Below are 15288 nucleotides of genomic sequence, written 5' to 3'. Positions count from 1 at the left end.
GTGTGCTATGGCCTAACTGTACAAAGGGAGAAGACTAGGCCTCCCCCCACCCCAGCCTTTAGATTCTTAGCACCCCCAATCCCTGAAAAGAAATTCTATCCCCTCCCCCAACCCTCCCTTTTCCTCTGAGATTAACAGAAACCTGCTAATTGTGGCTGCCCCCTCCCCCACCCTAGACTCCCTCCTCCCTTCCTTCTCTCCCTCCCCCCTCCATCCGAATGATAAAGGGCCCAGGGCCCCGCCTGCTTGCTGCCATACACCCAGGCCCCAACCTCTGATCCTAGGTCCCAATTTCCTAGATCAACACCGCCTAAGAACTCCATGCCCAGTGCTGGGTCCTTCCCTTCCACGGTGCCCCAAGGGGGCTCAAGCCCCGGCCCCCCACAGCCAGGGCCAGAGCCAGAACCGGATCCAGAGCCCCCCAAGAAGAAAAGGAAGAAGAAATATCTTCGGCATGACAAGCCTCCCTACACCTACCTGGCCATGATAGCCTTGGTGATCCAGGCTGCCCCGGCTCGGAGGCTCAAACTGGCCCAGGTGAGAGGCAGAGGTAAAGACCCCCCCATTTCCCCAAATAAGCCCTTCCTGCCCCCATCTTCATCCTGTACTCCTTCCCTCTCATCAGTTGTGCTGACTCGATAAGACCCTTTCTTCCTTCCCTGACCTAATACTTCTCCACACTCTACCCTTAGCTCCTACTCTATCCAAATTTGAATTCAGGGTCCCTTCCTCCCTTCTCTGTCCTACACCTTCCCCCCTTTCAACATAAACTCTTCATGTCAATTTATATCTTTCCCCTCCTCTTTTCTTCCCTGACTAACCCTGAGACTCTCGACTCTGACTATCCTGGATATTCTGCTCTTAGCTCTATCATCAATCTTCAGGTCAACCTTAACCTTAATACTCCCTTGATTCCCCTCTCCCAGACTGTGTGGGCTCATAGTCCTTACCTCTCCTCTGATTTTTGGCTCATTCCATAAGCCTGACTCCATTTCCCAGATTATCCAATTTTGCTGCCCTCACCCCCAAATCTACCCTATCCCTATTACCTTTTCCCTGCCTTAAGATGCGTTCCCTAGATCTCAAACCCCCACCATCATTCCCTTGGATCCCCAACTCCTAACCTCACTTCCCAGAGACTCTCAACCAACTCTAGACACTCTATTCCTTGATTTTCCTTTGGCTTTTTACTTCTAGAATCTCCCCAGGGTACTCCGACTCCATATTCAGCTCTTCCCACCTCACTCCCCAAACTCAAAAAACCTTAAGACAATCCCCTCCCCCAAACCTATCCCTAATCCTGGCTGACAGACCTACCCTCCCTACACATTCCCCAAGCCTTCCCTCCCTCGATCACCATGCTTACTTATCCTAGCTACTTTACTCTCAGTTCTGTCCTTTTTCTCACATCTTACACAGACACCTCGTCTCAGGAGACCCACTCTCAAAGTCAGCATTCAATAGCCTCTTAAACTTTCCCTAGTTTCCAAGACAGTGATTGGTACATCGATTCCCTGAGTTTAACTCAACTTCCCTAGCTGTTCTGTTTTGCCACCCTAAGCCCTCATTTCTTTCCTATTCCTTCCATTCTCAGGCTCACTTTAGAAACTTCATTCCCAGGTTCATCCCCCAATTCTACTCTCACGAGCTCATTATCAAGAGCCAGAAGGAGCCTCAGGACATCTGGCCAATATACACTTGGTCAGCACTCTTCTACAACATCTATTATTATAATCTTCAGCTTGATGATTTTCCTTTATGAAGTGTTTTTGTTTTCATTTTTTTTTTTTTTTACCAAGTTTTCCTTTACATTGAATCTCAATCAGTGTCTGCAGCTTTACCCTTTGCATGTCCTAGTTTTATCCCCTGGGATCAAGCAGCAGAGCCAAACTCAGTGTCTTTGTTCAGATAGCTCTCTTTAAACGTGACAGACAGCTTCTCGTCCTCCGATCCTGGCTGATCTGTCACTCCCTTTCCAACCTCATCTCCTGCCCTGTGTTGTGTCACTTAGTCCTTGGCATGTGTTTATCAACCCCCCAATGCTCAGGGTGTCCTCAGCAGCTGGATTGAAGATTACCACTGGCTGTTCCACACTCCATGTGAATTGTATGCATTTTGGGTAACTATTCTTCTGGTGGTTGTGTAGTTTGAAATTAAGTTTCTATAATAATGCAGGATCTTGTCCTGTAGATGGAGATAGACTGATAAACTCTTCATTCCAAAGGTGAATCAGTAATAGAAGGATTCTAGAAAATGTAAATGAAAGGAAGCCTGACAGAGAGAAAGTCTGATGATCCCAGGTTAGGGTCAAGTGGCCCTCCCCCAATAAGGGATAGGTTGGAAGTCCCCGAAAAGGTTTGGTGATGTCATTTCCCCCTAAGCCTCCAGACAAGAGCACTTTAGGATCTGCATTATCTTTAGTCATAAGATTTTGAATTAGTAGGAAATACATTGCCAAGCTCTTTTAGCTAAAAGGACATTAAAGGGTTTGTGTATCCAATACTCTTTTTCTGCCATATCCCACTGATCTCCATTTTTTCCCCAAGGATCCCATTCAACTCATTCAAATACGTGTCCATTGAATCCATTTCACTTTCAGTTCTCTTCCTCAGACTAAGAGCTCTCTGAGGTCAGGGGCCATGATCCCCAATCAGACCCAGATTGGGTCCTAGACCTCTCACCCCATGCCTCTGGATCTGGTTTCAGATCATCCATCAGGTTCAAGCCCTGTTCCCCTTCTTCAAGGATGACTATGAAGGGTGGAAGGATTCCATCAGACACAACCTCTCCTCCAACCGGTGCTTCCACAAGGTTAGGACAACGGTTGGGGAAGCCTGGGGAAGGGGTGCCATGTTGAGGGTGGAAGCTGCCCATTATGGGGAGGGAGGGAAAGAAGAGGTCTGTCCTCTGTTAAGGGTAAGGCCGAATCACACCAAGTACCAGAAGTTTCCCCAATCGCCTTGGCTTTCTCTCTAGGTACCCAAGGATCCAGAAAAGCCACAGGCCAAGGGGAATTTTTGGGCAGTGGACGTGAGCCAGATCCCCGCTGAGGCCCTTCGTTTGCAAAACACAGCTGTGGCCCGTCGAGGGGAAAGGGGTGGCCAGGGCAAAGCCTTTGCCAAGGATCTGACCCCCTACGTTCTTCATGGCTGGCCCTACCGGCCTCCTAGCCCCAACCTAGCCAGCGACTCCTTCAGTATTGATTCCTTGCTTGGGGATATTCCAGAAGGGCCTCAGCCCCCACGACCATCCTCCTCTTCTTCCTCCTCCTCTTCTATTATTTCAGAGCCAGTATCCTGGCCCCCAGGCCCTCTGTCCAAGTCACAAGAGGGATCTTTGGGGGGCTATGGCGTACCTACCTCTCCCCTCTCCTCCTCTTCTCCTTCCGAGGGGGGACTCTGGCCCCTCCGGCCCATCCCCCTTCTGCAGGGTACCTCAACTCAGGCAGGGCTATTGGGAACCACAGGGGGGTCTCAGCTCCCTCCTCTGCCGGCAGAGCAAGGCTCCTGGCCTCTCCTTCCCCTTCCTGTAATTCAGGGTTCCTCAAGCCAAGTGCAGTTGTCAGGAAGTACCAGAGTCCCTCTGTGGGGACAGCTGCCTACATCATATTCCCCCATATACACCCCAAATGTGGTGATGCCTCTAGCACCCCCACCTTGCCCTCAGTGTCTGCCCTCTCCAGGTCCTTCCTACTGGGGACTAGCTCCTAAGGCCACAGGTCCCACTGGCTCCTTAGGGGACTTGGATGCTCTCTTCCAAGTGGTGCCTCCTAACAAGAGCATCTATGATGTGTTGGTCACTCACCCCTTGGACCTAGTATCTCCTAATCCCAGGGGTTCTACTCCAGGTACACTACTTACCTGGTACAATGTGTGAAGATGATGAAACAGGATCTCTCTCCCATCCATTCCTTGCCTTCTTCCCCAACCTCCACCCCACCTTGAGTCCACATAAGGAAAGCAAAGGAGATAAGGCTTCACCTTGGGGGTTAGACCCAAGTCCCAGCTCCACAATTACAAACCAACTATTCCCCTCCTGGAGGATTGCTCAACAACCCCTCAATCTTATTACCCACTTTCTTAATCAGTTATAAGATTTAAAATCAGGGGGGGAAAAAACAGATCAAACTTGAGTATTTTGAAAATTTTTATTAGAACCACTTCCCTTGTGGAAAGATACTGCCATGGCTTCCCAGAGGGAGAGAGTGAGGAAGAGACTCACTTTGTAGTTGGATCCTGGTTGGAGCCCTGAGGACAGTCCATTTGTCACAGAATCTTAGAACTGGGAAGGACCTTTGAGACCACAAGTTTAACCCCCTAATTTTGCAGAGAGAGAAAACAAGTTCATGGAGGGGAAGGAACTACCCAGGTCATTCAATGAATTAGAGCCAAAACTGAGACACCCCCCAACTCCATTTTCCTGACAGGACCCTTCATTCTTTCCACTATTCCCACCCCCCAGCATCTCCATCACACTCTTTCCTATCACTGCTTTCCCCCTCCATCCATCAGGTCCTGTCCATTCTCCAGTTTATACTATCTCTTGGCCGAAAGAAGAGGCCGGGACGCTGCCCATGGCCCCTCCCTTGGGCTTGGGGAGGGGAGGAACTAGCACCTTTGTTGTGGGGGGCTGGGGTAGAGAAAAGGGATATGAGCTGGTTGCTCCAGAGCCTCAGGGCTTGTCGGGGGTCAGGGCACACAGGGATAGAGGCAATAAAGAACTGAGACACTTTAAATCCAAAGTCTGTGATTGGGGGTGGGTGGTCACAGCTGAGGGCTCCCCTCCCCCTTTCCTGTGGGGTCTGGGCACCCCGCTGAGAGCGGCTGATAAGAGGAAGGGTTTGATAAGATTGGGGGGGGAGAGAAGATGGCAGGGTTGGGATCTATGGGAGCCTTGCTCCTATACAAATAGAATGAGTAAGAGCTTGGAACTGGGGAGTCCTTAGTCTCCAGGGAGGGTCCAGGAATACTTCGGCATGTGAGGGCAGCCCTTTTTTATACTGGAAAAGGTACAATTTTCAGCCCAGCCCGCCGAGGGGCTTCCCTAATCCTAAACTTGGGCTGGGATTATAGAGGGGGAAGTCCCCCTGGGGGAGAGGGCTGCTCTGCTTGGGGAGAGACCCCCTCAGAGCTGGGTGTGGTAGGTGTTCCCAAAGAAGGGGTGCCTCCGGTGCTGGACGACGTAGGAGTCCCAGAAGTGGGGGTCCTGTGCCGCCGGGCGGGTCCCAACTCCACCTGGCTCACGCGTTCAGCGAATTTCAGGGAGCACACCGTCTCCGCCACGTCCTCGGGGCGTGATGAGATCTAGGAGAGGGGGGAAGCAGGGGGGAGGGGAAAGAATAGTGGGGTAGAGGCAAGGATGGCGTAACCGCTCAATTCTCTCCACCAAGGTGAGACACATTATGCAAATGACTCGTATGGCCTGCGTTCCCTGATGATCACTAGGCCCAATCGGCTGGCTGGGAGGCTGAATATGCTAATGAGACGCGGCTCCCGCCCCCAGCTTGCCCACCTGCACCAACATCACGGCTGTGGCTCCTGGGCCCAGGGCGGGTTGCAGCAGCCGGGTGAGCTGGGAGTCTCGAAAGGGGACGTGGGGCTGGCGGGCCCGCAGAGCCGCCATCACGCCCCCCAGGGCCAGCAGCGAGCGGTTGATGGTCTGTGCTTCCCGAAGCCTCCGGCCCCGGACCCCAGCCCTGCCGCTGGACTCGGTCATCACCGCCTTCCACACCCGCTCAGAGCCTGCCAGATCCACCAGGTGTAGCGTCCCTAAGGGAAGGGAGGGTCAGTGTTGGGGGCACCACCTATGAGACGGAAAGTAGGGACTGGGGCGTCCTGGTACCTGCAGTTCCGGGGCCATGAGGAGGCGGGGCAGTGGTCAGCGTCAGGGTGACCAGGGCATGGGAACGTGAGCTGTGCTCATTCATGCGGGTGGCAGCGGTGGCTCGGTTTCGCCTCCCCAGATTCAGCATCTACGGGGCACAACAATTTGTCTTTGAGATGCTGAGAGTCCTGAGGGGCAGAGGGTGGTTCTCTGCATGGGGAAATGGAGGGGAGGGCAGAGGTTACCTTGGGCATCTCTTTGGGGGGGGGGTGTCATAGTTTATATCACACAGGTCACAGGGTTAGCTGATGTGGAGCATCCAGGGTGGGAGCTTACCTTGTGCAGAGCCCTCAGATCAGACACATCCCAGCAGGTGAGACCAGGCACATGGATTCCCCCACAGCCCTCTGGCCCCTGACGCACTGTGAGGCGCTCAGGGGGTCCTGAGGCCAGGAGATCTCTGAGGGAAGACAAAACAGCAGTACAGAGAGGGGCCTGCCTGCAGAGGGACGAGGGCTGAGGTGGGGCAGGCAAGGGGAGCAAGTTTGGACGCTGACCTCACAGCCTCATTGTAGATCTCCACCATGCTGACTGTCACACGGTGCTGCCTGGGCCCTCCCTGGGCCCCCATCTCCCGGAAGAGCGACTGCAGGGCTCTTGGGGCGATGCCGGGATCCTCGGCTGGACCCTGAGTGGGGGAACAAGAGAGAACGGCAAAGCCTCAGGCTCAGATCTGAGGCTTCCCATTCCATCCTCATGAGAGGGCTCCCCTGCCCTCCCTATTCCCCAGCCCAGAGAGTCCTGATCTCACCTCCATGCTGTAGGTCTTGCCAGTCCCAGTTTGGCCATAGGTGAAGATGCAGACGCTATAACCTTGGAGGCAGGACAGCACAGCAGGTTCTAACTCCCTAAACACCTGGGGGAGGATAGAAAGATACCGGAGGAGGGGAAGTGTATGGGTCATGGAGAGTCTGCGCCTCCACATAATCTAAATTGGTGAGACCTGTACTTGATTCCTGACTAATCCCCTCTTTAGGCCTCAGTTTCTCCACCAAAGCAATGAGAGTGTTAGTGGAACAACACCCGACATAATATCTAGGATGTCTTTTCTCCTCGTGGAAGTTGTCATTCAGTCATTTCAATTGTGTCAGGCTTCGTAACCCCATTTGGAGTTTTCTTGCAGAGATACTGCAGTAAAGTCTGTCATTTCCTTCTTCAGTTTAATTTTACCAGTAATGAACTGAGGCAAGCAGGATTGAGTGACTTAGTGTCTGAGGGCAGACTCTACTATGCCACAAAACTGCCTGATCAATCTAGTGTTCCTTTTGTTACACTGTTCTCTGAGGTCTTTGGGGCTCTATGATTCTGTGAGACATGGGATTGGGAAATTGGGGCAGAAAATGAAGGTTTAGAGGTTGGGGCTGGGACTGGATTAATCTCAGGAATACTTGGAGAAAAGCTAGAAATAGGAGCTGCCTCAGGGTCAGACCTGTCCTACAGGATTTTCATCAAAACGAATATCTTAATGATTGAGACCATAACATTATAATGCTCTAATAGTTCATCTTACATATGAATATATTCTATTGAGAGAAAAATATCAAGTGATCACCTCCTCTTGGGTGGCATTGGGTGGGAATACACGGTCTAGGCGGAAGTGACGTTGGCGTCCTCGGTAGTTGGCAGTGATTGTGCCCCCAGGACCTGGGTTCACATCCAGCAGGTTCCCAGGGCTCCCCGGCTTCAGCCTGCACAGCACTCTGATGTTCCCTAGGGGAAGGCAGAACCATTGGACTCAGTACCACTTGTCACCCTGTAAGCTCCTTACAGAACCTCAGACCTTGGACAGAACTCAGAAGTCATCCTCTCTATTCTGAATCTATGCAGCGACCTACCACCACCGGAAGAGAGAAAATGGGCAAAGGCATCTGAGGCCAGTATATTTTCAATTGCAGAGGGGGGACAACTCTTCCCACCCCATCCCTACCTCTGAGCTCCAACAGCCTGCCATGATAGGCTCTTCTGGGTTTCTTCCGATCTTCAGGGACTCTCCTTATCCAGTGACTGGCTGATAGCTCCCCCAAGGCCCAGCACACCTGGGTGACAGACACGGGAGGGTGTGGAAATTCTTGCTCAGATGTCCTTTGGATTAGGATCCCAGATTAGGATCTGGAAGGGCCTTTAGACTTCACTAGTCCAATCCCTCATTTTATAGAGGACATTGAAAACCAGAGAGAAATTTGCTTTTTCAAGGTCATAGAAGTAAAGAATAGCACTACAGACTACTGACTTTAAGTTGAGTGTTCTTTTACATTGTCTTCTAAGGTTTTTTGGGCTCAGATTCTGTGAAAATTGGGATTGGGAAACTAGGGCAGAAAATGAGGGTTTAGAGGTTGGGGCTGGAACTGGATTAAACTAAGGAATACTTGGTGAAAAGCTAGAAATAGGATTTGTCTCAGGGTCAGACCTGTCCTACAGGGATTTCCATCAGGACAAATATCTTAAATTCAACAAGTCCAAAACTAAGCTTCTTATCTTTTCTACTCAAATCTCTGCTCTGCCTTCTGACTTGACTATTTGTTGATTGGATTTCTATATACATCTATCCTCTCTTCTATTCTCATTGACACCATCTTTAATCTTCATTTTTTATTATTTTAATAGCCTCTTAAAGGGTCTTCCTGTCTCTACTCTTTTTCTACTCAAGTGTTTTTTGGAGGGTGGGAGGCAGTCGGGGTTAGGTGATATTTTTTTTCCCCTGAGGCTGGGGTTAAGTGACTTGCCCAGGGTCACACAGCTAGGAAGTGTTAAGTGTCCAGATTTGAACTGGGATCCTCCTGAATTCAAGGCTGATGCTCTATCCACTGCGCCACCTAGCTGCCCCCCTTAATATAAAAATAAACATTCGTTAGGTCCCAGCAGGAAGGAAGGACAGAACTCTTGATTTGAACTCTGGTCTAATTCCAGGTTCTGGAGGTCCATTTCCTGTCCCTCTGGGTTTCTTACTAAATACACATCAAACATATAGTGTGTCTGCCCTCAGTGGTATGAATTGTCAGTTGGAGATTCCTTAAGAAGAAATCAGCTAAAAAAAAACAAAAAACACAAACATATAGTGTGCTCTCATACCTCCATGGCTTTTGCTTCCTAGGTCTAGGGTGCTAGTCTTTCCTATCTATGGCAATCTATCCTTCAAAGTCAATCTTAAATAACACCTCTAGGAAGCCTTCCCTGATTTCCTCCTTTAGTAACAGCCTTTGCCCCTGACCTCACATAGGTTGTTTTGGACCTCTCATGTGATACAAGTAATATAGTTAACTTGGTGGGCTTTACCTCTCATTGAGTGCCTTGTATCCAGTGCAGCCAATTGGGAAATGCTTGAGTAGCAGCTTTCTTGGAGTGTGAATGGAGAGGGGGCATCTTGGGAAAGGCAGCTACTGACCTGTCCTTGGGCTTCTTTCAGAGCCCCCTGGTAGTTCTGGGTGAAGGCAATGACCAGCCCACGAAGGTCCCCGCAGCCCTGGCGCAAGGCCACTATGTGCCCTCGAAGTCCTGGTGGGGTGAAGGTGGAAGGAGAGATTGATGGTGAGAGAAGATACTGGGTTCTTGCCACGACTCAGCTCTCTCCCCCACCGTAAGCTGCTCCCCCTGGTCTGAGCCCCTCAGGCTGCCCTACCTGCCAGTTGGCTCAGGATCTGCCTCAGCTCCCTCTTGTTCCTTCGTTCAGACTCCTGGGCAGCTGCCTCAAGCTGCAGCTCTCGAAGGGCTCCCTGGAGCTCCCACAGTTGCCCTTCCTGTACCCCCAGCTGCCCCCCCCAGACAACGAGTTATGCTGGGGAGGAGACGAGGGTCCTCTCCTCCCCCAGCTGGCCTATACAGCTGGCACAGAGGCTAAAGCATTGGACCTGAAATTTGGCAAGAACTGAATTCAGGTCTGGCCTTAAGCACTTACTAATTGTGAGTCTAGGGAAGTCATTTTACCTCTGTTTGCTCAGTTTCCTCAACTGTGAAATGGAGATAGGAACGGCATCTACCTCCCAGGGTTGTTGTGAGGATCAAATAAGAGATTTGTAAAGTGCCTGGCACACAGTAAGTGCTACATAAATGCCTTTGCCCTTCCCGAATCCGGTCAGGTCCTCACCTGGGTCCTGAGGGTTTCTGTTGCCTCTTCAGTTTCTCTGAGCCGGCTCCTAAGCTCCACCAGGACTTCTGCCTCCTCCTGTTTTTGGAGAGAGACTTGGGTGTCAGGAGCTGATGGGGGCAGAAGAAGAGGTGGCACTAATTGCCCAGGCCCTGAGGCCTCTGCTCCCTCCAGCTGTGGGGTGGGGGTGGTGTACAGGCTGGGAAGCAGACCTGTCAAGGGGCAGGGAACAGTGACAGTGGTAGGTTTGAGGAGACTGACTCACAGAATGTCAGAACGGGAAGAAACCTTAGAGATCCTCAAATTCTATCTCTGCTCCCCCATCCTCCCCCAAAACCAGCAACTGGCCAAACAGCCCAGCAACCTATTTACATACCCAAAACAGAGGTGCTGGAAGTCAGAACAGAAGAGCAGAGGACTTAAGCCCGCCCAACCCCATGCAGGGGCAGCGAGGCCCTGAAGTGGATGTAGTATTCTGAAATCAGGAGGACCTGAGTTCAAATCCAACCTCAGAGACTATGTGACTCTGGACAAGTCATATAACCCAAATGAACTGGAGTAGAAATGGCAAACCATTCCAATATTGAGTCCAGAATGAGATCAGACAAGACTAATTGACCAAATCAAACCAGACTCATATATATGCCCAACTGAAAATCCAAAGGAAAATGAATAGCATCTGAGTGGGTACCTCTGGATTGTCAGTGCCTGGGGGTCATATTAGGGAGAGAAAGGACTTTAGGTCTAACTCATTTTAACAATAAGGAAACAGGTCCAGAGCCTTGAAATGATTTCTGCAACATCACGGGGTAATAGAGCAAGGATCTGAAGCATTATCCCTCTTTCCAATCAGCTTTCTAGTTTGTCATAGCTCTTAACTGGAAGGAGGAGAGGTAGTGGTGTGAAGTCACCCTTCTGGAAGAAGAGATCTCTTAAGCAGGAAGAGGTGGAAGGAAGGTGTTACCTGAGCAGGAGAGGGAGTCCGGACAAGGGGCCCAGGCCCCCACTGGAGCAGCAGGTCCCTGGTAAGGCTCAGGCTCTGTTTCAGGGCCTCATTCTCCAGGGTCAGGTGCTGAATCCGCTTCTCAGAGTCTGTGATCCCCTAGGAGGGAAGGAATCCCCCTGAAACCCAGGAATCCCCAGCCCCTTCCTCCTTCCCACTCCATTACCTTACAGGAGCCCAGAAGCAGGAATCCTCTTCTTCCCCCATACTCGTGTCAGGTGGGATTGTTTCCCCTTTTTCCTCAAAAGGGATTCATTCAGGTGCCCAGCATCCCATGTCCTCCCCTAATTTCACAGGGTCTCTGCCTTCCAGGGACCCAGGAATATGGGTCTCACCACTCCCAGCCGGAGTCGGCCCAGCTCCTCCTCCTGGTGCTCTAGCTGTTGCTTCAGTTCCTCTATCTGGAGTAAATGGTATGGGGGAAGCGGTGGATATGGAGGTGGTGAGGGGCAGGAAGGGTATCTCTGTTCTCCTAGTGATTCCTATACCTTGTCTTTTCCCAAAGCCTGTGATTTCCCCTCAGGGTCTTGCCTTGGTTGCCATCCCAGGGTTCTGAATGCAGCTAATTTTTAATGGATTTGAACTGAATTCTCCCTACCCACTGACATAGTCAGGTAGCCCATGTTGTCTCCTCAGTAATCTCAGGTGTCTCAGCTCCTTATTCCTCCAGCCCCTATTCCCTATACTCACAAAACACTTCTATTTACCTATGCCATAGTATCACCTTCATGTCCTGGGGTAGATAGTGCTCTTCACCCTTCCTCTACCTCTGCTCAGACATCAGGCAGTCTGCACCTTGGCTCCAGAACTCTCCACTTCCTCCCCGCAATCTCTTTACCTGTCTGGGTGTCCTTGCTTTTTACTTATCCTGGGGCCCCTTCTCTGCCTCTACCTTGCTTAGATCCCCTTATCTCCTTATCTCCTATCCATCTTCATAGAATCCTCCTGCTCCAGGATAACCTCTTCCTCAGCTCCAGATGCTTCCAGGTCCTCTTACCTGTCCCAAAGTGGCCCCCTCCAGCCATTGCCAGTCTCTATGTTCCTCTTCCCTCTGCTGGGGTTGTCCCTTAGGCTCACCCCTCATGGTTACCCTTGGGCCTGTGTGGGGAGTGGGGAAGAGTCCAAGGAGCATAGAGAATTATTAGCTTGGAACCAAGGATGGGGCTTAATCAGTATTGAGAAATACTCTACTCCAAACAGGGACCACCGCAGGAAAAAGAATTGGAAAGAATATATTGGAGTCCTGGCCTCCAACCTAACTATAGTTATTCTCCAAACCCCAATTTCCCCAGGGATACTGAGGCAGTAGGATTTTCATCTCCCTCCAAGATCAAACATCATTCTTCCCCACTCCATTATATCCCATGTACCATCTGGGGCTAAGGGTTGCCCTCCTGAAGATGAAGCTGAAGTTGTAGCAGAGGCTGGAGCCCCAGTCTGCTGGGATCCACAAAGTCGATGTTGGAGGTCATGCTGGAGTCTTGGTGGTCGATTCTCACCTGGCCCTTGCAGCCAGGCTACCACTGCCAGGAGCTGCCCAGTCAGTGTCAGTAGCAGGGGAGCCTGGGAGTTTGAGGGTTAGGGGTCAGTGGGGAATTTGGGGAAGAGTCAGAACAAGGGGCTGTGCTGGTTGTGAGGGAAAAGGCAGAGAAAAGGGACAGCAATCACAACAAATAGGCTCACAGTTTCTAAGAATATAACAGGCAGGTGAAGCTCTGGTGCTAGGTCATTGGATTTAGAACTGGAAGCAATTTTAGAGATTAGCTAATCATTTTTCCCTCTCCCTTGCCTCCTCCCATTTTACATATGAGGAAACAGGTCTTAGCTAGTAAGAAAATTCAAGATTCAATCTTTTCTGGCTCTTTGTAATGTACCACAGACTCCTCAAAGAAGGCAGAGATATGCTGACTGGGAGAAAGTTAGGAAAAAAGACCTGGGGATAAGGAAAGAAAAATTACCCTGAAGACCCTCTCCTCAGTCAGACTGAATGATGGGACTGCATGGAAGGCCCACCACTAAATTAGGAATCAGGAGACCTGCCTTCTTGTATGTGTATACTCACTTCGATTTCTCCCTGTGTAAAGGAGGTGGTTGTACTGGATCCTAGAAGGTTTTTTTCTAACTCTGACATTACATGAGTCTGAAAAGAGTGAAAGAAGGAGAAGGGAAGATCTGGCTTCACTCACCTTGTCTGGGTCCAGGGACCTTGTCCAGCCTTCACCTGTTCCCAGCTGGAGAGACAGGAACTCAGCCAGGTGGGTGATGGCTTCTTCCAGAAAGACCTCTGGGGAGCTGCCTGCAGCTCCCTCAGTTGTTGCTTCCTGTTTCCCATCCCTGTCATTCTCAGAGTCTGGATCTGAGGAGCCTGCAGGGTATTAGAAGTCAGAAGGCAAAGAAGAATAAGATCTGGGCTGCAGCAGGAGTAATAAGATAATCATGCTGAGTTCTCAGAGGAATCAATAATGGTAGAGTGGGAAGATTGCCCTCCTTTTTTTGGACTGCCCGATTTCCCCACAGCCCTGACTTAGTAGGTCACATACTGTCTAGACCATTCAGCTCAGTCCAAAGATCTTGCTGTGGGTGGCGGCGGTGGTGGCGGCGGCGGCATCTTCTGGGGAGGGAGCCAGTACCCTAAGAAAGGAGAAAAGGAATGGGAGCCTCAAGGCAAAATGGAGTCATCACCCCCTTCCTAAGGTGGATAAGATAGATATTTTTAGGTCTTTTCTTCCAAGGAGGGGGAGAGGAAGTAAAAAGCTATTATATAGTTAAATACTGGGTATCCGAACAGGGATAAGAAAGGGGCCTCAGGAATCATCCCTGTCACCTGGGCTTTTAGTCATGTCAACCTCATGGAGGAGAATGGAGCTGTGTGAATCTGAGCTTGGCAATGATGCTGAGTGCTTCCTCCAATTGGGTAGGGGAGGCTCAACTGCTCTGCTTTCACCACAGGGGATAGATTCAGATAGCAAGCACGAAGCAAGGTTAGGGTGGGCCCAGGCAGCAAGCACAAAGCAAGGTTAGGGTGGGCCCAGGCAGCAACACAGGTTAGGAAGGGTCTCAGGCAGCAAGCACAGGTTAGGGTGGGCCCAGGCAGCAAGCACAGGTTAGGGTGGGCCCAGGCAGCAAACACAGGATAGGAGGGATCCCAGGCAGCAAACACAGGATAGGAGGGATCCCAGGCAGCAAGCACAGGTTAGGAAAGGTCTCAGGCAGCAAGCACAGGTTAGGGTGGGCCCAGGCAGCAAGCACAGGTTAGGGTGGGCCCAGGCAGCAAGCACAGGTTAGGGTGGGCCCAGGCAGCAAGCACAGGTTAGGGTGGGCCCAGGCAGCAAGCACAGGTTAGGGTGGGCCCAGGCAGCAAGCACAGGTTAGGAAAGGTCTCAGGCAGCAAGCACAGGTTAGGGTGGGCCCAGGCAGCAAGCACAGGTTAGGGTGGGCCCAGGCAGCAAACACAGGATAGGAGGGATCCCAGGCAGCAAGCACAGGTTAGGAAAGGTCTCAGGCAGCAAGCACAGGTTAGGAAGGGTCTCAGGCAGCAAGCACAGGTTAGGAAGGGTCTCAGGCAGCAAGCACAGGTTAGGAGGGGTCCCAGGCAGCAAGCACAGGTTAGGAAGGGTCTCAGGCAGCAAGCACAGGTTAGGGTGGGCCCAGGCAGCAAGCACAGGTTAGGAGGGGTCTCAGGCAGCAAGCACAGGTTAGGAAGGGTCTCAGGCAGCAAGCACAGGTTAGGAGGGGTCCCAGACAGCAAGCACAGGTTAGGAGGGGTCCCAGGCAGCAAGCACAGGTTAGGAAGGGTCTCAGGCAGCAAGCACAGGTTAGGGTGGGCCCAGGCAGCAAGCACAGGTTAGGAAGGGTCTCAGGCAGCAAGCACAGGTTAGGAAGGGTCTCAGGCAGCAAGCACAGGTTAGGAAGGGTCTCAGGCAGCAAGCACAGGTTAGGAGGGGTCCCAGACAGCAAGCACAGGTTAGGAGGGGTCCCAGGCAGCAAGCACAGGTTAGGAAGGGTCTCAGGCAGCAAGCACAGGTTAGGGTGGGCCCAGGCAGCAAGCACAGGTTAGGAGGGGTCCCAGGCAGCAAGCACAGGTTAGGAAGGGTCTCAGGCAGCAAGCACAGGTTAGGAAGGGTCTCAGGCAGCAAGCACAGGTTAGGGTGGGCCCAGGCAGCAAGCACAGGTTAGGAAGGGTCTCAGGCAGCAAGCACAGGTTAGGGTGGGCCCAGGCAGCAAGCACAGGTTAGGAGGGGTCCCAGGCAGCAAGCACAGGTTAGGAGGGGTCCCAGGCAGCAAGCACAGGTTAGGGTGGGCCCAGGCAGCAAGCACAGGT

At 51.5% G+C, this 15288-nt stretch overlaps 3 protein-coding genes across 4 annotated transcripts in view; 2 read left to right on the top strand and 1 right to left on the bottom strand.

Moving 5' to 3' along the window:
* The first annotated feature begins 275 nt into the window (after window positions 1-275).
* Window positions 276-5305, top strand: FOXH1 (forkhead box H1). The gene is made up of 3 exons (XM_074263702.1): window positions 276-537; window positions 2707-2811; window positions 2977-5305. Exons 1-3 carry the CDS (start codon window positions 322-324, stop codon window positions 3874-3876), a joined length of 1221 nt encoding a protein of 406 aa, XP_074119803.1. The 5' UTR covers window positions 276-321; the 3' UTR covers window positions 3877-5305.
* Window positions 4129-15288, bottom strand: part of KIFC2 (kinesin family member C2) — a 12363-nt gene continuing 1203 nt past the window's right edge. Inside the window, exons 2-18 of the mRNA XM_074263631.1 lie at window positions 13508-13598; window positions 13154-13332; window positions 12338-12530; window positions 11965-12065; window positions 11303-11368; window positions 10929-11066; window positions 9965-10042; window positions 9500-9629; window positions 9266-9375; window positions 7811-7919; window positions 7436-7593; window positions 6635-6739; window positions 6381-6511; window positions 6160-6283; window positions 5842-5971; window positions 5512-5768; window positions 4129-5303 (exon numbers count right to left, since the gene is read on the bottom strand). Coding sequence (XP_074119732.1) covers window positions 5067-5303; window positions 5512-5768; window positions 5842-5971; window positions 6160-6283; window positions 6381-6511; window positions 6635-6739; window positions 7436-7593; window positions 7811-7919; window positions 9266-9375; window positions 9500-9629; window positions 9965-10042; window positions 10929-11066; window positions 11303-11368; window positions 11965-12065; window positions 12338-12530; window positions 13154-13332; window positions 13508-13598 — 2337 coding nt within the window. The 3' untranslated portion in view covers window positions 4129-5066. The remainder of the gene's footprint in view (window positions 5304-5511; window positions 5769-5841; window positions 5972-6159; window positions 6284-6380; window positions 6512-6634; window positions 6740-7435; window positions 7594-7810; window positions 7920-9265; window positions 9376-9499; window positions 9630-9964; window positions 10043-10928; window positions 11067-11302; window positions 11369-11964; window positions 12066-12337; window positions 12531-13153; window positions 13333-13507; window positions 13599-15288) is intronic.
* The window catches only part of TMEM276 (transmembrane protein 276), a 27764-nt gene continuing 18030 nt past the window's right edge, over window positions 5555-15288 (top strand). Inside the window, exons 1-2 of one of the 2 annotated variants that reach the window (XM_074263689.1) lie at window positions 10166-10989; window positions 13052-13222. The gene's annotated coding sequence lies outside the window, so the exon portion shown is untranslated. Of the gene's footprint in view, window positions 5758-10165; window positions 10990-13051; window positions 13223-15288 lie in introns of those variants that run through there. The other variant, XM_074263673.1, reaches the window with a different exon arrangement.

Source organism: Sminthopsis crassicaudata, chromosome 1, assembly GCF_048593235.1.
Source record: "Sminthopsis crassicaudata isolate SCR6 chromosome 1, ASM4859323v1, whole genome shotgun sequence".
Lineage (NCBI taxonomy): Eukaryota > Metazoa > Chordata > Mammalia > Dasyuromorphia > Dasyuridae > Sminthopsis > Sminthopsis crassicaudata.
The sequence above is the reverse complement of the archived record's forward strand: the minus strand, read 5'-3'. Positions and strand labels throughout refer to the sequence as shown.

What these genes read in the sequence shown, in the direction of transcription:
- FOXH1 (XM_074263702.1), top strand. Translation starts at nt 322, where the DNA reads ATGCCCAGTGCTGGGTCCTTCCCTTCCACGGTGCCCCAAGGGGGCTCA. An exon ending in GGAGGCTCAAACTGGCCCAG is followed by an intron (nt 538 to 2,706) that starts GTGAGAGGCAGA and finishes ATCTGGTTTCAG; the next exon opens with ATCATCCATCAGGTTCAAGC. An exon ending in CCAACCGGTGCTTCCACAAG is followed by an intron (nt 2,812 to 2,976) that starts GTTAGGACAACG and finishes CTTTCTCTCTAG; the next exon opens with GTACCCAAGGATCCAGAAAA.